Genomic DNA, 27,785 nt, shown 5'->3' with positions numbered 1-27,785 from the left:
GCACCAGAACCGCCTCTGCCCCTGCCCCTGCCTGGGTTGCAGAGCTGTGCCTTCCTTCCAAAGGGGACATACAGTCTATCCCCTCTTCACCTGGAACTTAAACTGAAGGAAGGTTTCGCTGGCTGTTGCACAGCTAGGCCCAGTGACTTGGCAGTAAGTTCTGAGTCCTTACATCTTATCAGACCTAGGGCTGGCAGGTTTTTACCATCAAAGGCAATATCCAGCATTTTAGCCTGTACCTTAAGCAAAAAAGATGAATTGTGCAAATACGCGTTTCTTCTTAGAACAGCAGCCGATCCCATTGCTCTACTGACACATGCAGCAATGTCCATTTGCAAAGACTGCTGGACCACCTCTTTTCCATCATCCACTATCCTTAAGAAACTGTCTCGCTTTTCTCCTTCAGGAATAGGTTCTGATGTTTCCTAAATTGTCATCCATAGAACATGGGTATACTTGGCAAATGCGCAGGATGAATTCACTGCTTTTAAGGCCATACTGCCCGATGAGAACCCTTTATTTGCAAGGGCGTCAGTCTTGTTACGTCCCCTATCTGTACAAAGATTGGAAGTGGATGTTGAGGGTCTAGTATTGACTGTGGCTGACTGAACATCCCATCCCTCAAGCGTAGGATGGGTGGGAGAAAGGGTAGATCCTGCCCTTTGCTGGCTTGGAGTGGAGTGGGGGCACACAGCTTCTGCCACAAGGTGGTAAAAGGGTCCGCAATGGCTATGTTAAAGGGCATGGCCCTTTCTGTCGGAGGCCCCTGATCCAACATGTCAGTATGTTCATAACCTGACAAGGGCTTAACTGGGGTGTTCCAACCTACGGCGTTTACCACCCTTACCACGGTGGCACGATACTGAGCATTTGCATGCCCATAAGGATGGCTCTGCTGGATTTCTAAATTCTAAATCAGGTGAAGTGTCTAAGCCAATTGCATCCTGTAGCCCCTCCACCAAGGTGATTAAATCAGCTTGGTTAGAGAAAATATCACTGTCACTGGAGCCTCCTTGCATCTGCTCGAGACTACAAAGTACATGGTCATCATCAAAAATTGCTGTCATTGTCTCGAAAAAGGAGGGCTCCAAGGAGAGTGCGTCAGCGCCGAAGTCGATGGACCCGCGCCTGACAGCGCCGATAACCGCTTCCATGATGTGGGCGTTTTCATCACGGTCTGCGCGGACAATTGGAGCTGCTGGGGCCTGCTGCGTCGAAGGCCTCAGCCGTACCTGCAGCCTCCACTTTCATCATCTTTAAAGGCCTCTCACTTGGCCCTAGATGTACCTGGGCCCGATGATGACTTACTGCGTTCCTCGGAGGAGTCGGATTCTTGCCGGAAGAGGTCTTTCCTAGACAAGTGCTGTCTCCGCCCAAATCACCAGGAATACGTTTTATAGAGCCTTCGATGCAAAAATTGGTTTATCCAGCATTGGATCTTTCATAGATTCCCTGGCTTGAATATTCCCCGTCGTCAGACTGCGAATCCTCAGTAATTTAAAATGATTGATATATACACATTTTTCCATAGGAAAAAAGCAATACATGTTGTCAATTAGGCCTGAAAAGGCAGTCACTTGTGTAATCGTCCACCACACTTTGTTCCTGTATGACCCCAACCAATGAGGTGGAAGGGCTTAAGCTCCACCCCAGGCTGCCATCTTCACATTTTGAGCAGTAGTGACTGTAATGTGTATCTATGAAAGATACCAATGCTGGAGAAATACAAATACAGGTAAGTAACAAAGACTTCTCCAGCATTGGATCTTTCATAGATTCACATGCTTGAATAGAATACCAAGCAGTGAAACATGCCATGTACCTACCTGTCTGCATAAAGCATAGCACCTGAAATTTTATGCATGCTAGATTACAAAAGAAGGCAAGGAAGGTAGAACATAGACTGCTCATACCTTCCGAAAATATGTGGCGCAGGGCTGCCTGTCTGACCGCTTCCTCCCTTCTGAAGTTTTCTGCTATGCAGTAATGCTTGTCAAACGTATGGAGCATACACCAGGTGGCCGCTCTACAAATGTCTTTTATCGCCACTCCTGCCTGAAACGCTGTGGTCGCTGACCTCCATCTGGTGGGGTGTGCAGTAGGTGGGCCGGGAAGTGGATCGCCTCTGGATTGGTGGCAGTGACTGATGCAGTTCATTACCCAACGTGATAGACCTTGCTTTGATATGCACTGTCCTTTAGTGCAGCCTGAGAAAGCCACAAAAAGCCTGGAAGAGGTAAGACAATCTTTAGTTCGTTGACTGTAGAACGTCAGCACCTGTGACAGATCCAAAGAGTGAAGGGTGTGCTCCGCTGCTGATGAATGCTTCCCAAAAAAGGTAGGGGGCACTATTCGCTCCAATAACGTCATATCAGAAACCACTTTCAGAATGAATTTGGGATGCGGTCTGAGAATCACATGATCTTTCTGAAAAATTGTAAATGGCGGTTCTGTAGAGAGGGACTGTAGCTCACTATTTCTTCTTGCCAACATTATGGATACTAAAAATCACATCTATGGATGGGTTCATACGGTGCCGCCATACGTGCTGACAGGACGGTATCGGGGCACCAACTCGGGTGATGGAGGGAAAGTGCATAGTAATTCTTTGAGAAACACCCTAACCGCTGGGTCGGTGATTAGTGAAGACTTCTGTGGGCTTGTGGTATGGGCTGAGATGGCTGAGAGATGCACTTTAATGGATGACTGAGATAACCCGCTCTTGTCCAGGTGTAAAAGGTATCCTACTGATACAGTAAGCGGCATCAGTTGTGACATAATACTCCATGTGGTAAAGCGTGTCCATACTTGGCGTAAGCTAAATTGGTGGATTGCGCACTGTAGGCTTTGATGACATCCCAGAACTCTGTGGACATTGTCAGATTTGCCAGTCTTTGCTGTCCAGGAACCATGCTTTGAGTGACAGACTCGCCAGGTCGTGACAGAGAATTTCACAGCTCCGATTCGTAGGACGATGAATAGTCTCTGCTTAGTTCATCCCCTAAAACATTGTTCTTTCCTGGCAGATGTTCCACCCTCACTTGAACCTTGTGTTTGAGGCCCAACTCCATAGCCTCTGCACTTCGGCCGAGAGAATCGTCGATTTCGCGCCTCCCTGTTTGTTGGTGTAACGCATGGAGGTTGTATTGTACGTTTGGACTGTGACTACCTGTCCCTCCAATGCTGGCTGGAATGATTTAAACGCCCAGGTCTGATTTCTAAAATGTTGATGTGGAGACAAGAGTTCTCTGGCGACCATGCTCCCTTAGCCTGAAGCTCCCCCAGATGTGCTCCCCAACGTGAGGGGGATGCATCCGTTCTAGGGAGCAATGTTGAGGTGGGTGCTTGAAACAGCATGCCTTGATTTAGATGTTTTGCATTGTTCCACCATTGCAGCGCCCTGTGGAAGGATGGTGTGAGGCTAACAGTATAGTTCCACGAGCCGTAGGCTTGTGTCCATTGGTGGTCCAGTGCCTCCTGAATTGGCCTCATTCGAAACCTGCAGTTGGGAATCAGGTATATACAAGCGGACATCATGCCGAGGAGGGATTTAAACCGATGTACCGTGGTGGAGGCATTTTCAAGAAGCCAGGAGACCAGACCGGGCATTGTCATAGTTCTCTGCATTGATGGTCGTACTCTGGGGTTGCCAGTGTCCAACTCCGACCCGAGGAAGAGAGCGGTTTAAGCCGGTACAGAGGTGGACTTGGTCTCGTTGAGGGAGAAGCCCAGGGTTTATAGAATTGGTCTTGTCTTTGCAACTACTACCGCTGCACACCTCTGAGAGTTTGCCTTTATTAGCCAGTCTAAATATAGAAACACCTCTTTCCCTGCTTACCTGAGGTGTGCTGCCACTGGTGATAGGCACTTTGTAAATACCTTTGGGGCCCGATTTGAGCCCGAAAGGGAGTACATGGAATTGGAAATGTGCTTGCCCCACGGAGAACCTGAGATGCCGCCTGTGCGCCTGGTGGGTCGGAATATGGAAGTACGCATCTTCCAGATCTAGGGTCGCTAGGAAGTCATTCTTGTTTAACCATGGAAGAACCTCTTGAAGAGATCTCATCTTGAATTGTATGCGTCTGATGAATTTGTTTAAGGCCCTTAGAGCTAATATTGGGCACCAGTGCCCGTTTTTTTTCTTGATGTGAAAGAACTTAGAATAGAACCCTTTTCCTCTCTGGTTTTGTGGGACAAGTTCTATGGCCGCCTTCTGTAGAAGCTTGTCCACTTCTACTTTTAGATGCTTCAGCAGATGGACCCTTCAAGGTTGCGGAAGTAGAGAAGGGGGACGGGCCAGAAATTGGATTGTGTGTACGGTTTGCACCAGCTATAACACTCACCCGTCAGAGATTATTTTTTGCCAATGGTGTGAATGTTGGCTTATTCGCCCACCCACAAAGGTGCGATGTGGGAGGCGCAGAGATCTCTTGTCAATTTTGCTTAGACTGGGCCCGACCTCTGTCTGCCTCTTTGCTTGTGGTATCTGGTCCTTGATTGTTGATCCCTGTTGCCCACTTGTGTACAAGGTGGAGGTGATCTACTTTTTTGCCTGCGCACTGAAAGGCATGTCCAGAATCTGGGCCTGCACCTCCGGCCTGAAGTGTGTTGCCTTCTTCCAGGCCTTTCTTCTGAGCACCGTACCATAGGCCACCTGTTGGAACCCACATTTGGCTACGTCTACCGTTGTGTTGATCATGTGATCGGATGTGACTTCCTCACCCGCCACAATGGCCTTTGCCTTCTCTTCAGATTCTGCTTGCAGATGTTTTGCTAGCTTCGACATTCTCAGCCAGAGCTCTCTGTCCAACTTTGTCATCATTGTCAGTGCGATAGCTGCTCTTACAGTGAGCGAGGCTGCTGATGACACTTTCCTGCCTATGGTTTCCAGTTTCCGACCTTCTCTGTCTGGAGGAGTTGTCAATGGTGAGGACGGTTAGCTTACTTTTTCCTTGCCGCAACCATAATTACAGAGTCAGGTTTACGGTGTCCCCTTATGCAGAAGGGTGCCGTATCAGAAGCCTTATATTTCTTCTCCGGACGAGAAGCCAGAGCAGGGGTAGATAGGGGGTTGGATCATATTTTCTCCCCTGCTTCGCATATAGTGTCAAGAATTGGGATGGTTATCACTGATCGTCTGCATTTGCCCCTATGCTTGTAGAGCACAGATGTCTTTTCTTCACAGGAAACCTGAAGCTGAAAAAGCTCAGCTGCCTTAGCTATTATTGTGTGAACCGATACATCATCTGTTGGCGAAGTTCCCCCTGGTGAGTCATGTTTTTGCTGTTTCTCAATAATATTATTGAGGTATCCTATTCATCGGTACCTGGATCCGGTGTATCCCTAGGAAGTCCCCCTTCCTCTGGATCACAGACCTATGCATACGGATAAGAGAAGTCCCTATATGGGTGATCCATAGGGTCTGGGCCATAAGGACTCTCTTGCCATTCTGAGACTGACTCTGTGAACGGGGCTGCCGTGTCCCAGACCCTTTGAGGCGGCGATTGTCTTGGTGATGCACCTACTCTAACGACCTGTCTCTGGACCTTACCTGTGGTGCAGGGGTCCTGCTTCCGTTTTCGGGGCTTACTAAGCAGTGGTGACCTGCCTCTAGGTGCTGGTGGTGATCTGCTCTGAGATGATCGGTGTGGAGAGGTATAACGCATGCATTGAGGAGATGTGCCTCGCTGTGGTGACCGTTTTGCACCATTTGGAACTTTGGGCCTCATTACGACCATACCGGTATGGTAACAAGGGTGCAGGTAAGCCTACCGGCACCGTTGTTACCAGACCGGCATAGTAAGACTCTGTAGGCGGGTGCCGCCCCGCCCTCCAGGGTCTGACGCAGAGTTTCATGGAAGCACAGTGAGAGATGTTCCTGTTCCGATTGAGTCCAATGGGACTTAAATGGCAATGGGGAATTACAATTACCTGCGCCTGACTTCCCGGAACGCCAGGGTTGTATCCAGTGTTTCCGGCAAGCCAGGTGCCGGTAAACATTGGAAGTCCGGCCACAACCTTCCGGTTTTACCGGCACGGTTACCGCCGGATTTGTAATGAGGCCCTTTGTGTTGGAACATTGGAAAAAAGCTACAGACGGTCAGTTGAAAGGCTATATCCCTTTGTACTTTATTTTGAAATAAGCATGTAAGGGTCAGGTTAGGATTTTGGACACATGACAGAGAACTCTTTACTTTTGGACATTCGGACACCGACCCCCATTAGTTTCGACCCCTCGTAGTGATAGTGCGAGATAGGTCTTTCAACAACCCTCTTTTCTCTTTAATAAAAGTCTATAACAACCATCACAATGCCCCTGTGTCTGAGTCTTACTCCTGATTCATTACAGGTGCAAGGTCCCTTTCTCAAGTATATAGTGTCTCTTTTCAATATCAAGCTGGGCCTTTCTTTTGGTCTCTCTGGGGTGCTCTCTCACCCAATATGTCCTCATTTGATATCTCTGTTTCTTCCCACTGGGACGTGGTAGATGGTTCTGCACTTCCTCCCAACCACCACCTTTGGAGTAACCCAGTGCCTTCCCAGACACCCTCTGTTTACCTTTCAACTGGGTCCACAAGTGTTCTGGTCCTGGGCAATACTGTCAAGCTTCTCTTGTTTCCCCAGGGCTCCTGTGGTCTGCTCTCGGCGGCTCCGCCACACTTGTTTCTCCCCATATGTCAGGTCACGTCAGGACCACTCGGATGGCTGCCTTCCTGCTACTGTATGTCGGGTTCCCCAGACTTCGGGTAAGTCTTGTCTCTTCTCTGCCTTCTTGGTCCCTGCCATTCCCCATCCTAGGCGTTCGGATCTGCATTGCGTCCTCTCTGCGTGGTTTCGCTCTGCAGTTCCATTCTCCTCTGGGGCTGGACTGACACTGAGGAGAGTCCTTTGTCAGTTTGTATGGCAGCTTGACTCTTGAGCCTCGGATAGCTAGCAAGTTTGTATTGGTGCCGCGGAGGACTGTTCATTGCCCTGATCTTCCTTGTGTCAGTACTTTTGTAGTCATCCATACTCACTCTTCCCTCACTCTTCCTTGTCACAGTATTATCTACCTGATATAAAGGACTGCTATGTATGAGGTAACTAGCAGAAGAAAGAGGAGACAGAGAGGCTGGGGGTGCTTCTGCCCTATTTATGCTGGCTTGTTACCTTTAAATTGATTTTGTCTCTAAAAAAAAAATATATATATATATATATATTTAAATAAATAAATACATTTAAACAAAAAACAAAAAATAAATTTCATCAGCAAAACATGAGTAATAATTGTTTGCTAAATTCTCCTTTTTTATTTTTTGGCTAATTTGGGCTTATGGACCGGTTTCACTAAGTTAGGCTTTTTCTAAAGGTGTGTTTAGTTCACCCAACATGGCGGTCCTTTTTGCCCCTTTCTGTTTGTCTTACTTGGAAGGCCATGCATTGTGCTATACTGCATTCCAGTATATTTAGTCCTACCTTTCTTTTGTGCATTGTGCAATGGTAACACAAGTAGACTGAAACAAGCGGTCATTGAGGTAGGTCTGTTTATTTTACTCTCCCCATGTTGTAGTTTTAACTTTTAATTGGCTTTTTTGGTTAACCAGTCAGGAATTGTCCACAGTCCTTTTGAATCACGAGTTAATTGGAGTTAATCTAATGGGTACTTTGGTGGTTTTTTTAATACTAATTTGAGATTTATTTTCTTTTCCTGGTTTCTTTGGCTAAATTAGCTTTCCGCAACTGCGAGGCATTTTGAGGTATGTTTTTAATGATTTTATTGACAGCATTACGGTTTGTTTTGGTAACTTACGTAATATTTTTCTGCAATTGGCTTTTCAGTAATTACTTAATCTATCTGCCTACAGAATTGTATCTGGCATTGTCCTACTCTAAATGTGGAGTTCTTATTGCTGCAACCTAAGGTACTTATTTTTGGAATACATTACAGTCTTTGATTTAAGACTTAGCTTACTAAGTGGAGCTTGATTGCGCTGCTTTGGCCAACTTTTGTTTCTAAAATCATGTTTCTTTTTCTTCTTTTTTTGTTTGTCTGTCAACGGACTACTACGAATGAAATTGGTTAATTTGTGGTAACTTAATTTCTACTTTTTTACTCTTCCTACATGTGATGTACATGTGTTATATTTTTTGTGGTTGCATCGCGCCCTGGACTGCTTGCTCACAACTTGTGCCTATGTTCTTTATGTAACAATTCTTTGCACAAAACAATCATGTTTATGTTTTATTTTTTGCTTTACCCAATTTGTATGGAAATGATGTACTGTGCAATTTAAGCCTCTGATGAAAAGCTGTACACAGCTTGAAACACGTGTCAGGCTTCTCTTCGCACAAACAATAAAGGCTTTTCTTTGCACAAACAACTAATTATAATTTCTTGGCGCAGTGAGACTGGGAACATCTTTGTTTTTCTTGCCCTATTTATGCTGTTCAAAGAACAGTGTCCGGAGTCATGGTGGTTAACATCCCATGTTCTCCCTTGATAGTCTTCACCTTTCCCACAGAGGGGGGCCCTCTCATGGGACCCTCCCCCTGAGTACCACCACTGGGGGGACTATTAGGTTGTGGCCTTGCCACCCTGGCTCCTTGGAAGGGTCCCCCTGTGGGGGAGAAGTGCCAAAATTGAAGGATTTGTCCCAGATGAAACGCTAGAAAAATGTGGAACATTGATAAAGGAAGTGGAGGCTTGGCTAAACCTCCAGCCTCTGGAGGCGTCAGAAGCTGGGAGTGAAGAGAAAGAAGAGTTCGTCCTGGAAAGGCTTGCCTATTATAGAGCCTGAGGGGAGTGAGATTGAAAGCATGGTTTGTGGGGCTGAGAGAGAGAACGATAAAGAAAGACATACCACAAATGGAGGTGGCAGTAGATCTAGGAAGGCAACAGGTTAATAGAAGTAGGAGTACAACAGCAGGAAACCCGAAACTAGAAATATGTAGTGGGTAAAAGCCGATTAAATCAGTCCCAGGCAGGCACAGAGGCTGGTTTTGGTTACAAACAGTGCAGTCACTGAGGGGATAGTGTGTTTACAATAGGAGAAAGTAGAGTTACAGAAGCCCAGGACCAGACTCAGGTACAGATGCAGGGTTGGATCAGTGCAAGTCAACTCCAGATCTATATTCATCCCTCCACACTGAGCGTTTAAATGACTGGATCAAAACTGGGACCCATTTTGGAAAGTATAGGCTATATGGTCACTTAATTAGAATAGAAAAGCCAGCAGGAAGGATGGAGTTGTATGCATACAGGTTTCCAGATGGTCGGTTTAGGAATGATTTTATGAGGTTTGTTGAAATTAAATGGGTACGGAATAAACTCCAGTGATACTGCTTTGTGCAAAAATCACCTGGGGTGATCGAAAATGTAAACCATTTGCTGCTGTTTTGCCCTAAATTATTGGCTCAGAGGATTTTAATTTTTGGTAAATTTGTTTATAGCTTGGAGTGGATTGTCATTGAGAAACCTTGCTTGAATATGGTGAGAGGGAGTTCTGTTGCTATGATTTTAGTGGTTATAAGATTTTTTAAAAGTGTAGAATATTGGAGTTATAATTCTTAGATTTGTTCTTACATCGAAAACATAAATATGCCTGGGAATGAATATTGTATCTTATGATCAAGATGAATCAGTCCTTTGTGTTATGTGTTATTTTACTAACTGCATTGTATTTTATTGATTATGTGTGTATTATACTGTCTATTTGTGTGTGTGATGGAAAATTGTAAAGGTTTATATTTGTGTAAACCATATACAACCAAAACAATTAAAAAATCAGAGACTGGGACACGTTTTTGTACTTTGAGCCTGCAGAACATTTTGAACTGTTATTTGGTAGAGAGTCTTGCTATACAGGGACCCAGAAGGCTGACCCTCGCAAAGGTACTATTCATCAGAGTGAACATGATTCCTACGAGTGTTAAGGAATTCCTGAAGGATGTGAGACCATTCTTTGTGGAATGTTTTGTTTGTTTTGCTTAATGAAATCCTTTGTAAATAAATTCCTTTTTGAGAACTGGAAAACACCTTGCCTGGCCACACAACGTACTACAAAAAATAATAAAAGTACCATCCAAAACATAATAACTAAAAGAAAAAAGTGCAAACAAGACAAAGACAACTATCATATTTAGATGGGAAAGGCTGATTTAAAAAATCGAAAATACATTGAAAATCTGTTTGAAATGAAAGAGCATCACAAAAGTGACGATTAGGCTTAGGAGATAAAATCAGCTATAATGGTGTCATTATGAGTCTTTTAAAAGGTACAAACCTCAGCCATGTTCTTTTCTTCACACAGATCCCACCCAGATGCAAACAGGACAGCATCATGAACGCTGATAAACACAACTGCTTTCGTGATCTCGTTATCAAAAAAACGATTCCTTTCTAAATCCTTCATAACTGATGCTGCAATAAAACAAAAGAAGACAACATCATCTGGTGGCCTGGGTAGCAGTGCTGTTGATTTCATTTTTTGCATAGGTTCTTTAATACATCTTATGAGTTTGTAGCTCCACTCAGATGCTTCTATTGTGCTGCAGCAAACGTTAGGAAAGGGCTTTTGGAACACATTCTACTACCTTCTTATAACAGAGACAGTTCAATTAAAGTGAGCAGCAAAATAATTTAAAAAAGATTATGGAACACTTACATTGACAAGCAGCAATCAGAATAGTGATGTCAAACTCCTTAAACGTGTACCAGATCTGTGGAAGATATTGCAAGTCAGCATTTGCAAAATCCAGGCTTTGAACACAAACCATGATTCAAACTCAGGTTATATGCAATCATTGATTGGAATCGGGACAAGCTACTTATCTGTACTACTAGTTCTCCATCATAGGTTATCTTTATTATATTCCGAAACACATTAATTTCTTCGTGCTCAAATGACAAGCTCAATTTATCACAAACAAAAAAAAAAAGTTATATACCTTTAGGGTAAGGCTGTCTCAGATGGATGCCTATTTTTCCGTAGCAGATTCTTTATCTTCCGAAAAAACGCAGAAATTGTTTTCATACTCTCAGAGGCAGAGTGGCAAGTACTTAAGTGCCGCACATGTTTTGGGAATCAGCAGGCAGAAGATCAAGTTACTTACCAACTGCAACGTTCTTTCGATTGGATGTTCCCACGTATTCTTCATCTTAGATATTCGTATCTTCAGCTTTGCTGCTTTGGAAAATTCCACACCAGAGGGCGCTGTGCTCGATGTCGTGGCGTTGATGTCCCTCGAGGGCTGCCGTAGAGTGTCAACGTCATCCGCAGTACAAAATGCTCGAGCCGCGCCTGTTGGCTTCCGTTCTGTTTTTTCGATTCTCAATTGATGAGTTGATAAGGCGTACCCCTTAGATCGTAAGCTCTCAAGGAACATTGAGTGTAAAATACATAAACTGTATGGCGGGGTAGGTTGGGAGAGTCGATGAGGAATGCGTGGGAGGAACATCCAATCAAAAGAACATTACAGTTGGTAAGTAACTTGTTCTTTGAATGGATTGTGTCCTCCCACGTATTCCTCATCTTAGATAGACTCCCAAAGCAGTGAAAATTTGGAGGAGGGAGTACTAATAAATTCTATTCATGGACCGTATGTAGAACGGCCTTAGCAAAAAGACCCCCTTGGGATAAGGTGGAATCTAAACAATAGTGTTTCACAAATGTGTGCATTGACGACCAGTTCGCCGCTGCACAAATATCTTGCACCAGGACACCCCTCTGAAGAGCCGTTGAAGTTGCCATGCCCCTAGTAGAATGAGCCCTTTGCCCATCTAGAGGTTCTTTACCTGCCATCTGTAACACTCTCCAATTGCTAGGATTATCCATCTGGAAAGGTTTGTTTCGTTACTGCTAGGCCCAATTTGTGGCCGATGTATCCAATGAAAAGATGGTCACTTTGCCCGAAATTTAGACAGTCTAGAAATATAAAAGCTGAGAGCCATTTTTGGGTCCTGCCTGTGGAGTCTTTCTTCCTCCTTACTTGCATGAGGGGGGAGGATAGAAAGATGGCAATGTGATTTTTTGGGACAAGTGAAAGTCAGAGACTATTTTAGATAGAAAAGAAGGTATGACTTTAAGTATAACTTTGTCTTTATGAAAGATTGTGTGAGGAGGCTTGCAAGAGAGAGCCTGTAACTCACTCACCGTGCGGGCTGATGTAATAGCCACTAGTAGGATTGTCTTCAAAATGAGAAGCCTTAGCGGACAAGAGTGCAAAGGCTTGAAAGGTATGCAGGTAAGGAATTTTAACACTAAATTTAGATCAAAAACATGAACTTGAAAAGGGACTTGAGGGTACATGTTAGTGAGACCCTTTAAGAATTGTACAATCAATGGAATTTTAAAGTAAGATAGCTCTTCTGGGGAACGCTTAAAAATAGAAAGCGCAGCTAGATATCCTTTTATTGTGCCAATGTGAATGCTTCGATTGGCGAAATGTATTAGGAAAGAAAGTACCATAGGTGTACCACATAGGAATGGATCCACATTCTTGTCTTTGCACCAGTTACTGAACTTGTTCCAAAAACACCGGTACACGGATTTTGTTGCTGGCCTTCTGGCCGAAAGCAAAATCTCCATTACATCGTCCGGGATGTCCCAATCCTTATATCTCAGCCCCTCAGAAACCACACCTGAAGGCTTAGTATCTTGACCTATGGATGGAGAACCCGACCTTCCTCCTGCGAGAGAAGATTCTCTTTGTGGAAGACGTATGGAGGGCAGATGGACATGTCCAAATGTCCGGGTACCACATGCTCCTGGCCCAATCCGAGGCAATTACGATCATGGTTTTCCTGAACTTTCTCAACCTCCTGATTATGTGAGGCATCATGGGGACTGGAGGAAATGCATATAGGAGTGGAAATTCCCAGTCCACTACAAACGCGTCCCCTAGAGCTCCTCTTGGAGAAAATTCCCTTGAGCGGTACAATTCGCACTTCCTGTTGTAGTGGTCGCAAACAGATCCCCTTGTGGAGTTCCCTAAAGGGTGAAGATCACTTGAAAGACTTCCTGAGCTAGTTGCAGTCTGTGTAAGAAGTGGCAGGTCTTGCTCAGATGTTCCTGGGCTTGTTCGGGTGAATGTGCCCTGATTAACCAATCAGCCAGGTAAGGGTAGACATGAATCCCCCCTCTCCTGAGACTCACTGCCACTACCGCCATCAACTTGGTGAAAACCGTTGGGGCAGAGGTCAACCCGAATGGCAGAACTCAAAACCGATAGTGAGAATTGCCAATCGCGAACCTCAGGTACTTCCTGTGCTTGAGATGGGTCGGAAAATGAAAGTAAGCATCCTAAAGGTCCAGAAATCCCAATCAGTCTTGGAGTTGGAGAGTCTGAAGGATCTGAGAAAGGGCTTCCATCTTGAACTTGTCCTTCCTGAGGAACTTTCTTAAGTCCAAGATGGGTCTCAATCCTATGTCGTTGTTTGGGATGAGAAAGTATGGGGAATACCAACCCTTTCTAATTTCCGCTCCTTTCCGCTACAGGTACATGTTCTATTGCACCGTTCTCTAGCAGGGTTAAAATTTCCTGTAACAGGAGCGAATCTGCAATTTGGACAGAGTTGTATCCCGGTGGATGATCCTAAGGCCTTTTTTGAAAGGGAAGGCAGTAACCCTGGGCTACCGTTTCCAGTGCCCAAGCATCTGAAGTAATGCCCTGCCATTCGTTCAGATGCTGAGAGATCCTGTCTCCCACCAGGGTCTTGTGGGCCAAGGCCTCAGAGTGGCTTTGCAGAGGCTGTAGCAGCGGCTGAGGGGACAAATGCCGCTGCTGGGGCTGATCTAGCACCCTTTCCTCGTCTGCCACAATGACATTTCCTTTGTCCTCTTTGACTGGTCTGTCCTCTTCCTCTTCCAAATGAGGAGTAAAAACAAAAAGGATGACCCCTTCAAGAAGATGAGCCTGAGTAGGAGTGTTGCTGAGGTTGTTGTATGGAGGAGCTGAGTGACCTCGCTGCCGCCTTAGAGGTCTGCAGCTTCTCCAAACATTCATCCGCCTTGCTGGCGAACAACCTCAAGCTGTCAAAAGGCATATTGAGAAGTCTGGCCTGCACATCCAGTGCGAAACCCGACTTTCTCAACCACGCAAATCTGCGTAGATGCCATGGACCTGCTGATGCTGTCAGCAGTGTCCAGCCCGGTTTGAAGGCATTCCCCCATAGCCTCCTTTCCATCTTTCACAATCGCAAGGAAGCCATCTCGCTTCTCGTCCTCAGGAATATGTTCTGCCGCTGCAGTAATACAATCCCACAGTGTGTATGTGAATCTTGCAAGGGTGCAAGTCACATTTGTTGACTTTAATGCCATGCTGCTCGAAGAAAAAATCTTGCAAGACTAAGCATCAATTCTCTTATCGTCCCTATCTGGGGGAATAGAAGGGTATGCCGATTGTCTAGTGGATGTGGCTGCCTGGACTACTAAACTCTCAGGTCTAGGATGCTTAGTTAAGTATTCAGGGTCAGAAGAAGAGGGTCTGTATTTCCTAGCAAAATTTGTGCTCACCGTTGGTCCAGATTCTGGGGTTTCTCATGTGGCCATAACCTTCCTCTGAAGTGTTGTGTGAAAAGGAAGAACGGGATCCTTTTCAGGACCAGGACTGAGAATGTCTGTCATGTCATCCTGTTCGTAATTGGGTGAAATTCTGTTCTACCTCATGAATTCTACCACCCTATTCATAAGGTTTCTATATTCTGAGTCTGCATGATCAGCAGGGTCATGTTTGTCGAATTCCAATTCAGGAGACATGTCCAGACCACTAGCTGTTTGTAGACATTCATAGAGGTCAGACATTTTGGACTGAGGGTCAATTAGTTCTTCAGGAACATCCCTTGTACCATATTTTACCCCAAAAGGGGAAATCTCCTCATCAGAGGATTGATCCTCATAAATAGAGGTCATAGACTTAAAAAAGTCTTTTCTAGGCGCAGGGTGAAAAATGGTACCGTGGGTTGTGAAGGTATTGACCTTGATTTCGCCGAAGGCATCGATATTGGTGCCGGAATCAATGTTGCCCTTGACAAAGGTGTTGATATTTTCGACGATGACTTCGATAGGGTTGAAGGAGCCTTAGATGTAAGTGCCGTCGAGGAAGGTGTCGGCGCTACCTTCGACACTGGCGTTGACGCTACCTTCGACACTGGCGTCGAGGAAGTCTTCAACAGATGCGTAGAGGAGACCTTTGACATAAGACTTTGATGACAGTTTGTCACCTGATACCATTTTGTCTGGTATCGCCTTCGGTTTATGCACCGAGAGGCATGTCTTGCTCTTCTTATGATGTGTCGGAGAGGTTTCTCTTAACAACACCCTCAACGATTCTTCGCCAAATTTAGAGCGTCTAGTCTCTGACCTTCCTCTGTCATTTTTAGAATAAGCCGGGGCATGGTCTTCCCGCGATTTCTTTGAGGGGGTCTGGGCTGCGTTCTCAAACATTCGCATCATCAAGGCTCTAAAATCCTCCCATTTTTTAGGGGAATCATGTTTTGATGGACATTCAATAACCCCTGTATCAGACGATGACAAAGAAGAAGAGGGAGATCGGTGATGCCTCTTCTTCGCCTTGTTCGTAGAAGTCGAAGATTTTCTTGACCCACTCCTTGACCTAGATTTCTTCGATTTACGTCGGGACTTTCCCTGGACTTCGCGGAGTCCTTATTTTTCTTCGAAGAGACCTTAGAAGACTCCTCCCCCACTGCCAATTAACCTCTTTGTTCCTTGATAGCTTTATTAATCATAGCCTGAAAGGATCCGCACTCATCAACTCAATGGTCCGGACCGAGGCACCATAGACAAACTCGATGGGGGTCAGTTATTGACATTTTTTAAAGCCAGTTTTAGGGGTAAAATGGTTTGATGAAGAAGACATCACGAAAGACTGAAGCGCCATTTTTGTACACACGAAGCAAAAGCTTTCGGAAAAATGGAACTCAAGCCAACGGGCGCGGCTCGAGCCTTTTATACTGCGGATGATGTCGACACTCTACGGCAGCACTCGAGGGACATCAACGGCACGACATCGAGCACAGGGCCTATGGTGTGCCACATTTTTTTTTCCGAAGAAGCAAAGCTGAAGAAACGAATATCTAAGATGAGGAATACTTGGGAGCACACAATCCATTCAAAGTGTATGTATAAATGGCACCACCGGCCGAGAGTTTAACAGTCCTTTGGAAATATTCCATCACTGCTAGACTGGGAACAAGGGAGGTGGATGAGTGATAAAGAATCTACAGTGGAAAAAAGGTTTCCTTAAGACCAACATTAAACTGAGGTATGTAGCTCTATTTCTAATTGTGTGAGAGAATCAGGGTCATGACCCCGTCAAGGGGAGAAAGCGGGGACTGAACCTAACCTGCCAGAGAAGGCTCACTAGAACAAAAGCTAGATCAAGCCATGCTCCAGATATGTGACGTGGGAGTTGGGGCGTCCCCCGTCAATGAAAATGTCTCCCCTTGTGCCCTAAATGCCAACAATTCATGTGAACCGGCTCCACAACCCAGAAGCATCCAGCACTGCCGAAAAGAACAAAACTCCCCCAAGCAGACAAAGAACGAACTTCCAAAACCCACAGCACCACAGAGAAATAGCAGGGAAGCCATCTGTGACTGTTGCTGAAACCATGCTGGAAAAGGGAGAGGGCTTTAGAGAGGTTTTTAAAGCCTTTCACTTGGGTTATTGGGGAAAGACAACCACAAATTGGTGCACAATGTCAGACGAGTGCTGCAGCCAATAGGAAAGGGAGAAAAGCACTGAACCATCAGCCCCACAGTATAAAAACAGGCAGAAGGAACGGCAGAGTGTGAGTTGTATGAGTGAGGAGCTGAAGGTGGACCAAGAGATCAGGCAGAGGATGTACGGATGGTAGAGTGAGTCGTTGGAGAGTTGGTGGCAAAGCTTAGTGAAGGTGAGATATTTGTGAGAGAGTGGTACTAGCTGTGTGTAGTGTAATGTATTGTAGTGTAAAAAGTGCCGAGGGTGGTGCATAGAAGCTGTGACAGAGAGATAGAGTGAGAGATAGCAGTAGGTATCACGAGTAGGATATGCAGTTGGACTTACCGCATGCTTTTGTCACAGCTGCAGCTCAAATAGATAAGATCTGTTCCTGGAGGAGGCCAGCCTTCCACCTACGAGTGGTATGAGGTGGCCAGCTGGCCCCCCAAGCACAGGTCTCTAAATGCAGGGAGAAACTCTCTGGGGAATAAATCCCCCTTCTGTGATGCAAAAGAAGGACCAGAATCCAGCAGTCTCTTAAAGGAGTAGTTTTGGACAGAGGGAGCAGGATGATGTCCAAGGAGAAGAGCATCAAAGAAAGACAGGAAGGGAGAAGGCGTGGGGAGCAAATAGACAAAGTGGGGGTACAGCAGAAGCAAAGCGGACAACAGATGGGAGCTAGCATCATAGTAGCATAGCAAAGCCTCCTGTAGCTGCAATGATTATGTGCATCACCGTCTTAATCGACATCATGGCATGACAAGATGTTCCATGCAACCACTAACTCTGGTCCCTGACCATAGCATGTGAGCCCCACAAAGTGTACTGAAAACGGCAAAACCTAACTGTAAGGGAGTGTAATGCTTACCTAGTGTCTGCGGGAGCGCCTGGAGCCTCCGATGTTAGGCCCTAACCACTTACCACCCCGAACCTGTGAGTTTGAGGTTAAAAAACCCCCACATTAGAGAGGAAGAGATGGGGCTAATGGTACCCTCTGGTTGAGTATGTGGTGCTGACTGCTGAGAAGTGTGCTGAATCAGGGTCTGAACATATGCTGTGTCCGTACCTACAAGAGAGTTAGATGTCAGGGTTTTCTCTGACTGTGCTTCTCTCCCCCAGTGCCTTGTTTGTACCCTCCCCGGGAAGACTGAACTCACCAGAAAGTGTGGAGATGATATGGGAGCCGATTACACCAGCTGCCAGTTTCTTCACTTGTGGTTGCTAGCCCAGGCCTGCTGCGACTGCTTGGTGCGGTTGGTGCGCTCCAAGCGCTGATTGTGCCCCTTGGTATTCTTGCAAAAGTTATTGTATGTCTTTCTATCCTTTTGCAACCCAGCGCTTGGTTTGACTGTCCTTTCTTGGCTTGGGCGGCCTTCTGCTTAGTATTTGACCTGTCTTGCGCGCTGCATTCTTCTCATGCCTTTAGCAGCTTGGATACTTGCGTTTCGCTTGCTTGCTGCTTTCTTTTCATGCCTTTGTGCTGCGTGCGTTGGTAGCCTGTGCTGCTTTCTTGTGTGCTTTTGCTTGCATCAGCACTGTCTTTCTTTTTCCGTCCTTTGGGAATTCTCGTTGAGTGGTTAATGCTGCCTTCCTTCTCCCCTCAGGTGTGGGCGTGCGCGGGAAGGAAATGAGAGCCCAAGGCCTGAACGGGCCGTGAGACGGGAAGGAAACTGGAGCCAGAGCGGTCCGGATCAGGTAAGTACTGTGTTTGGTGGGACCGGGCTGCGGGAGGTCAGGTCGGGAAGCGGAGCCTGCAGTAAGCGTTCCGCTGAGTAGTCAGTACAACATGAAGCAAAGAGGAACTCTGGGGCGTGGCTTAAATAGGCCAGGTTTCCAACAAAAGACTAGCGCAGGCTGCTAGTGAGAGGACAATGGATCTTCTTGTGGTCATGTTGGGATAATTGAAGTTGCCAAAAAGAGGGTGGCCATCTTGGAAAGGCCGCACCAGTCTTCAGCTTGCCTAAACTGCTAAGTGACAGCTGGAAAAGAGCTCTGATGAGAGCGCCAGCAGAGCAGCAATGTTGTACAGCTTTCCCTTCCCATTGGAGGTTGTACTTGGCACCGGGTCCTTATCCCTCATACCCTGTAGGGTGGCCTGTAATCATGACAGGGAGTGGGGGAATAGTAGTAGTATGAGATGGAGTGAGTGTTAGGAGAGAGCGAGTCTAGTAGCGAGGGGTGTGGAAGTGAGGTGAGGGGAAGGAACAAGTTACTTACCTGTAACTCCTGTTCTCCAGCATGGTTCTTACATGGATTCACATGCTCCTGAATATTCCCTGTCATCAGGCTGGGAATCCTCAGTAATATTAAAGCAGTTTTGCTTTAAAGCTAAAAAAAAAACTGCTTGTCGCTTCTATAGCCTATTGCTGTCACTTTGGGCTATAATGCCCCAGCCAATGACATTCGTCCTCCTAAGCTCTACCCATGGTGGCCACCTTCAGATGTGGTCGCGCACAAAAAGTGGCAGTAAGAACCAAAAAGAGCCAAAGAGGGGAAGGAGGGATGGTTCGCATATAAATCCATGTAAGACCCATGCTGGAGAACAGGAGTTACATGTAAGTAACTTTCTTCATTTCTAGTGATGTAGGAATGGAAAATGTTTCTTTTTGTTTTCTGCCCTTGTTTTTATTTTAAAGATTTAAATTGTTTTATGGTTGTAAAAGTATTGTTTCTAATTTATACATTCTTCCTTTAATTATCTGTCACTTGGAATATTAGTTGTTGTCATTTTTGTAAAAGGTTTTGTATAACCAAATACAAAAAAAACAAAGTAAGTAACTTGTTCCTTCTCCAGCACAGAGTCTTAAATGGATTCACATGCTCATGAATACCATTACAAAGCAGTACACATACACAACCAGGAGAAGTGGCAGGGCACCACAGAAGCAATACACTTACCCCTGGAGCCGACTCACCTCATGCAAACAGGTTACGAAGAACTGCTTGGCCGTTTTGGGACCTCTCTCTGGAATCCCTGTCGACACAGTACAATCTTGTGAAGGTGTGGTTGGACCTCCACGTAGCAGCCCTGCAGATGTTGAGCAGGGGAACACCAGAGTGGAACGCTGTATTTGCTGGAATGGCTCTGGTGGAATGGGCGCTCGGCCGGCCTGGTAGCAGTCTGTTGGGCAATGTGTGATGCAGACTGAGAACCACCTGCAGATGGAACCCTTAGACAGGGCCTTCCCATGTCTCATGGGTCCGAAAGTAACGAAGAGCTGAGAAGTATTTCGAAATGATTTGGTGCGTGCCACATAGTACTTCAAAGCACGCAAACAACCAATGAATGCAAAGCACTCTTTGCCGGTGAAGATGGGTTAGCGAAGAAAAAAAGCAAGAACAAAGGTTTTTTCAAGTGCAAGTCCAATGGAACTTTAAGCATAAAGGACGGATGAGTCCGCAAAACCACCTTTGAAGGAAGCAAAGACAGATACAGAGGTTTACATGAGAGTTTGAATTTCCCCAACATTCCTGGCTGAGGTGATAGCCACAAGGAAGGCCATTTTCCACGATACAAATTTTAAAGATGCTCGATGCATTGGTTCAAAAGGTGGAGCCATTAGCTTTAACAAAATCAAATTGAGCTCCCAAGCCGGAGCTGGAGCTTTCGCCGGAGGGAATGTCCTGAAGAGGCCCTTGAGGAATTCTTTCACAAGTCTGTGAGACCATGGGGAGAGCATGCCGGGAGCCCGAGTATACCGGGATATGGTGGCCAGATGCACCTCGATAGATGCATTTCCACTTGTGCTTATAGCAGGAAAGCATTGATGGAGCTCTGGCTGTCGCCAGAATGTTCCTTCAACCTAGAGGCATTGAGTAGTGTCTGAATTCTAGGGGTGCATGAGCCAGGCCGCTGGAATCTTTTTAAATTTTTTTATTTATTGTGCATTAGCCAAAATGAAAATTATGACCTTTTACACAGTACAAAAATTGAATCAAAAGTAAATAAGAAACACAGATACCAAAACAAACAAAAAAATACTGGTAAAATATAAAACCTCAGATTATTGGCATAGCATTCAAACTGGGCCTATTACCCAACACATTAAGTTCTTTTAAGACAAGCACAACATCGAATGTAAGAAAAGCTTCATTACCAGATATTAGTCTGTCCCAGAACATGTCTGAACAAAGAAAATTAGAATCATGGACAAAATGTTTAAATCTTGTGAGTCTCATAGGCCAGGTCCCTGCGCACTCAGTCAGAAGATGACGAATTGACTGGGTTACTTTAGCGGTACACCTGTCAAATAAGTTATTGGGATAGCAATCAACCAAACGAACATGGAGGATTTCCAGGGCTGGCAATAGATTAAGCCTGAGTCTTAGGAAATCCATCCTCATTTGAGCATCAGAGGATTTCATTAGGTATTGTGGGAGCAAAGATCTTGGTTTGTCAATTAGCAGGGGAGATGAGGATAGTTTAGCACTCCTCATTCTATCTATAGTCATTATCCAATCCATCCGATGAAGACTCTCCTTTACTTTCGATGGATTCTGGACAAGAATGTCAGAGTCTGTGTCCGACAAGAAAGAATCTCATCACATTTATATCTCAAAGTATTCAATAAAAGGTTGGAAGATTTCCTCATAGCATCCGCCAGAGCTTCATAGAGTGAGGATCTTGGAGGTGCTAGAACCAATCTATAGCATGAGACCCATTTCCACTATAGCCAATTCCTCAGGGAGGTAAGACCAAGCTCAAATCTTACACAAGAGATAGGGGCACAATCTGGAAGACCAAAGGACTTCATCCATATTTTGCCATCAATCTTGTCCCAGTCTATTTGATAGGCCACCAGATTACATTCCATCCCATAAATGAGAACCGTAACAACGTTCCCAGCATAAAACTTTACGAGCGGCATGAGGCAAAACTTGCAGTACTGCAGACAGATTTTTGTCATCTGGGCAGCTAAACTGACTACCTTTATCTCCATTGCAAGGAGAAGGCCACCCCTGGTCGGAAAGGAAGTTATTTTGGAGCCTAGATAAATCAAATTGTCTTATTGTCACGCCCCTTCGAAGGCGGTGGTCCTTGTGGCATCGATGGACCGTTGGACGACAGGTGGCGGCCATTTTTCCTAGTAAGATGGCCGCCGTAACTGGAGTTGCGGGTCTAGATTCTGCACGACTCGGTTTCCAGGAAGTGCTGTCTCCCTACCCGAGTGTAGGTATATCTGTTCCTGTGATCAGCACACAATTGCGTTGCTACTCTGCTTCAACAACGCTACGTAAGTTCGCATCTAGGAATCCTGATACGGCTTGCTAAAACACTACCTTTCAACATTCTAAACTGTTCTGCTCTGTCTGAATTTCAGTGCATTTTCCACTGCCTCTCTGTCTCCCGATTCCACGGACTCCATCTCCTTCTCACCAAAGTTTGCCTACCGGTCTCGTTTCGGAGGGCGGTAAGCTTATTTCGGAATTCTCCGACATATCAAATGCCCGTTTTCTCTTCCTTTCCCGACTTACTGATCTCTTTTCCTTCGTATAGCTACAGGCTTATGTTACCCCGGTATTGAGACCGCCCGTGCTAAACTCTGTTCTATCGAAACAACTCCTAGCTCCGCCCTCCATTCCTCTCAGGTAAAGACTTCCCAGTGGCTTTTCACTATTCCGTTTTAGTTATCTTACTTGTTCTCATCAAAACCTTCCTTACTTTCTCAGAAGTCCTCTGAAGTCTCTGGCTGGCACCTTTACCCACATTTCATTCCTGTTTAAGGGTAATCACCATACCTATATATCTCATATATCCATTTTTCCACTTACCTGCCTGTACTTACCAGTCTCTTTCTCTTTCAAGACAAGCGTCCTCCGGACTTCACCGGAATCTCCACCTGAAACCTGAAGACATCTTACCGCTACCATCGGCACAGGGTTTTGTTCCCCAGAGGGTTTCCCGGGGACTTCTTCTCTTACCTGGTTTATCCGGGAGGGGGAAGAGGCACTTGGGAGGCTTTCACTTTCATCTCCCCGCCTGGAGCAAGGAGAGTCTTCCCCTGCTAGAAGGTGTCAGTCACAGGACAAGAAGAGAGCTAACGGTGAGTCCTTGGGGTAACCTGCCAGTTGTTTAAATTGTAAGATCATTGTGACATTCATCACTTTTGTTACAGTTAGCAACGCCCACTTTAAAGAAGATATTATTGAGATTCGAAATTTAAACTGAGCTTTCAGAAATTCTGAGCAGGTTATCTCAGGGGTTCAGGGTTACAAGGAAATATGGACGCATCCCAACAACAACAAATAATCACCGCTGTACAAGCGTTGACGGCCGAAGTGCAGGCTCTAAAACAGGAGAATGCCTATCTCCGACAACAGGTAGGCAGAGTCCCTAGTTGTTCTGAGATACCTCCTGGCCCAATTCCGGGTGGCTTATACGACGGTAATCCTCATAAACTCAAGGCCTTTATTGAAGCTTGTACCGTTCAGTTCTCATTCAAGACCGCCTTTTTTCATAGTGACAGTGATAAAGTAGGACACATGATTGCAAATTTAACAGGTCCTGCTTTAGCATGGGCCACGCCTCTTGTTACTACAAATAATGCCTTGCTAGATTCTTACCCTGCCTTTTTGAATAGTCTAAGAGCCATGTTTAGCCGTCAAGAAATCACGGTTTCAGCCCAAGAACAGTTATTGGATTTCAAACAAGGATCTCAAGATCTGTTGTCCTACATCACCAATTTTAAGCAGTTAGCAGCTGGCACGTCGTGGGCTGACGATGCTCTGATCACTATATTCCGCAGGGGGTTAAATGAGGAGTTAAAAGATGAGATCTCCCGAGTACCCAGACCTCCAAACCTGGCAGAATTAATCACCATGGTAATGCAGATGGACTACAGATTGCAAGAAAGAATAAAGGAACGACGTCGCGGCCGTCCCGTGAGACAACCTGTTACATACTACCCTAATTTAGGAAAATCTCAGACGGAAGAACCTATGCAGATAGGAACTACCAGAGGTCGTCTTACTCCAGAAGAGCGCAATAGACGTCGAGTCAAGGGGCTATGTATGTATTGTGGTTCCAAGGAACACACTATACAAGATTGTCTTCTAATCCCAGTCAAAAGACAGGGAAACGCCATTTCCCAACCGCAAGGGGAACCGCGGCTAGGGAATCAGTAACAGGTTCCTCATCCTCTATGATACCATCTCAAGTAACAGAGATCCCCGATCTTACTATGATGGCTTTGCAAGTCCAAATCAAATGGGGAGATTCTGTTCCCATTCTGGTCACGGCCTTAATAGATTGTGGGGCCGCAGGGAATTTTGTTGATACCCTCTGGAAGACCGCTCATAATATACCGTGTTCTGTTAAGACCTTGGCAATACCAGTTGAGTCCGTGGATGGTAGTCCGTTAACTTCAGGACCCATAAAGGAACAAACAATACCTTTGCGGATGAATATTTCCTCCCATCAAGAATCTGTTGTCTTTGATGTAATCCGTACAGCACACTATCCAGTAATTTTAGGGTTACCTTGGCTTCGTACCCATAATCCTTATATCAATTGGAAGGCGGGCACGGTTTTTCTGGGTTCTGAACATTGTTTGACGCACTGTCTCTTGGACGGAGCTGTTGGGTTTCGTCCTACTGTTTCCGTGTTGCAAAATACGGGTTCCATCTCTATGTTGAACCATATTCAGGAATTACCCCTCGAATACAAGCAATTTCAGACAGTATTTTCTGATTCAGAATATGCCGAACTACCCCCACATCGGAGAGATGACTGTGCTTTGGAACTAGTTCCTGATGCACCGATTCCTTTCGGTCGCATGTACGTCCTATCAGGACGAGAACGTGAAATTCTTAAGGAATATCTTCAAAAGAATCTTCACAATGGACTTATTCAAGAATCCACCTCACCAGCAGGTGCTTCCTTATTCTTCATCCCCAAGAAAGAATCTACGGAACTCAGACCGTGTATAGATTATCGGGGATTGAATAAGATCACTATCCCTGATCGCTATCCTATGCCTCTCATACCCGATATACTTGAAGCCGTTAAAGGAGCTACCATTTTCACAAAACTAGATCTCCGCGGGGCTTACCATCTCATCCATATACGAGCTGGCGATGAGTGGAAAACGGCTTTCCGTACTCCTTTGGGACATTATGAATATAAAGTAATGCCGTTCAGCTTGTCCAATGCCCCCGCTGTCTTCCAACGCTTTATGGACCACCTATTTTCAGACATTCTTCTTCATTCAGTAATTGTCTACTTAGATGATATTCTGGTGTTCTCTACAGCCCATCGGATCACTGTCAGCACGTAAAGGAAGTCCTACGGAGACTATTTAACAATCATCTCTATTGCAAACTAGAGAAATGTGAGTTTCACAGGAACCAGGTTGCCTACCTAGGATACATCATTTCTGCAAATGGGATAGCCATGGACCCTAGGAAAGTTTCAGCTATTACTGATTGGCCGATACCGACGTGCATCAAAGATCTACAGAGATTTCTGGGATTTACAAATTTTTATAGACGTTTCATCCCACATTATTCGCAAGAAATTCTCCCACTGACAGCTCTTCTTAAAAAGAATGTAAGATTTTTTTGGTCAGAGGAGGCTCAACTGGCATTTGAGAGATTGAAGGAGCATTTCCTCACAGGACCCATTCTGATTACTCCAGATCAATCCAAGAGATTCATTGTTGAATCGGACGCGTCTCATCAGGCCCTTGGTGCAGTTCTGCTCCAAGAAAATGATCAAGGAATGGAATGTCCTGTAGCCTATCTTTCTAAGACTCTGTCTCCCTCTGAAATAAATTATTCAGTGCTTGAAAAGGAACTACTAGCCATAAAGAGGGCATTTGAAGAATGGAGACACCTGCTGTTGGGGGCAAGACACCCAGTTGAGGTCAGAACTGATCACAGTAATTTACGTGTTCTACAATATGCTCAGACCCGAAATAGCCGACAGGCACGTTGGGCACACTTCTTTTCACCGTATGAGATTGTTTTTACCTTTATTGCCGGAAGAGCCAATCTCAAGGCAGATGCTTTGTCTAGAAAGGATTATAACTCCTCTACGCCTTTCCGAACAGAGCCTCTGTTTCCCAGAGCCACATTCGTGCACGTAGTTACCACATTTCTGCAAAACGTGGCTAACTCAACTTTGCAATTTATCCAGTTGAATCCATATTTTCTGACAACCTGGAAACTCATTTTGGTCCAAGGATGTGCTTATAATAACAAAAGGCTTTTCCTCCCTTCGAGTGAACTACGAAGAACGGTTCTAAATCTTTGTCATGACTCCTACCTAGCTGGTCACAGAGGTGTGGATAATACTAAAGAATTGATCCGGCATAATTTCTGGTGGCCGGAAATGAATCGAGACATCCTAGATTATGTTTCCGCTTGTGCCATCTGCTTGCAATCTAAATGCCCGCGATCTGCCCCTTCGGGCCTCCTCTCAGTAATGCCAGTTCCTAACCGTCCTTGGCAAATGATCTCAACAGATTTTATTGTCGATCTGCCACTCTCGGACGGTTGCACAGTAATCATGGTCACAATAGATTACTTCACGAAATTGGCACATTTTGTTCCACTTCCGCGGATTCCTACCGCATCCCAGATGGCAAAAGTCTTTCTTTCACGGATTTTCTCTTTTCACGGACTTCCTGAGACCATCGTTTCTGATCGAGGTTCCCAATACACATCTCGTTATTGGCAGCAGGTATGCAAGAGTTTGCATATTTCCCGAGCATTGAGTTCAGGATTCCATCCGCAGACAAATGGTCAGACGGAACGTCTAAATCAGACCCTTGAAGGGTATCTGCGTTGTTACATCTCTTCATCGCAAGACAACTGGTGTTCATTGTTACCTTTGGCAGAATTTGCATATAATAACTCTCGACACTCAGCCTTGGGGTTCAGCCCTTTCTTTTGTTCCTACGGATACCACCCTCAGTGCTTTCCCAGCGGTCCAGTCTCCGCATCTAGATTTCCCGATGTAGACAATCTCATCAATACTATTCAGCTGGGACATCGAACAGCCAGATCCTCTCTTCTGGATGCCCAGGCCCGTGTCAAACGCTCTGCTGATAAACATCGCACTCCAGCTCCAAAAATGGTGCCAGGAGATTTGGTTTGGTTGGCTTCCCGATTTTTGCCTCGTCATCTGGTGCCGTCCAAATTGTCCCCGAGATACTTCGGTCCCTTTCCTGTTTTGCAACGAATGGGGTCGTCTGCGTACAAGCTCAAGCTCCCTCCGTCTTGGTCCAGGATTCATCCTGTTTTCCATGTGTCGCAATTGAAGAAGGACGTGGTGGATCGTTTTTCCCGAGTACGGATGGTTGCACCCCCTCCTGTCATCACCCCGATGGGTCCCGAATACGAAGTGGCTGGTATTTGTGATTCTCGTCTCTTTCGGGGCCGTCTGCAGTTCTTGATTGACTGGAAGGGGTATTCTCCAGCCGATCGTTCTTGGGAACCTGCATCGGCTGTACATGCTCCGGCTCTGGTCCGCCGGTTTTTTTGGTCCCATCCGAATAAACCGGGTGGCCCGGGGCATTTGAGGGGGCATACTGTCACGCCCCTTCGAAGGCGGTGGTCCTTGTGGCATCGATGGACCGTTGGACGACAGGTGGCGGCCATTTTTCCTAGTAAGATGGCCGCCGTAACTGGAGTTGCGGGTCTAGATTCTGCACGACTCGGTTTCCAGGAAGTGCTGTCTCCCTACCCGAGTGTAGGTATATCTGTTCCTGTGATCAGCACACAATTGCGTTGCTACTCTGCTTCAACAACGCTACGTAAGTTCGCATCTAGGAATCCTGATACGGCTTGCTAAAACACTACCTTTCAACATTCTAAACTGTTCTGCTCTGTCTGAATTTCAGTGCATTTTCCACTGCCTCTCTGTCTCCCGATTCCACGGACTCCATCTCCTTCTCACCAAAGTTTGCCTACCGGTCTCGTTTCGGAGGGCGGTAAGCTTATTTCGGAATTCTCCGACATATCAAATGCCCGTTTTCTCTTCCTTTCCCGACTTACTGATCTCTTTTCCTTCGTATAGCTACAGGCTTATGTTACCCCGGTATTGAGACCGCCCGTGCTAAACTCTGTTCTATCGAAACAACT

The 27,785-nt window shown here is 45.6% G+C and overlaps 1 protein-coding gene across 3 annotated transcripts in view; it reads right to left on the bottom strand.

Moving 5' to 3' along the window:
- The window catches only part of SLC26A8 (solute carrier family 26 member 8), a 3,396,452-nt gene that overhangs the window by 37,458 nt on the left and 3,331,209 nt on the right, over nt 1-27,785 (bottom strand). For all 3 annotated transcript variants that reach the window (XM_069633436.1, XM_069633435.1, XM_069633437.1), the window contains 2 exons: nt 10,644-10,698; nt 10,263-10,399 (listed from right to left, as the gene is read on the bottom strand). In XM_069633436.1, coding sequence (XP_069489537.1) covers nt 10,263-10,399; nt 10,644-10,698 — 192 coding nt within the window. The remainder of the gene's footprint in view (nt 1-10,262; nt 10,400-10,643; nt 10,699-27,785) is intronic.

The sequence above is a fragment of the Ambystoma mexicanum genome, chromosome 13 (assembly GCF_040938575.1).
Source record: "Ambystoma mexicanum isolate Mex_15411 chromosome 13, UKY_AmexF1_1, whole genome shotgun sequence".
Classification (NCBI taxonomy): domain Eukaryota; kingdom Metazoa; phylum Chordata; class Amphibia; order Caudata; family Ambystomatidae; genus Ambystoma; species Ambystoma mexicanum.
This window is presented reverse-complemented; position numbering and strand designations above follow the sequence as displayed.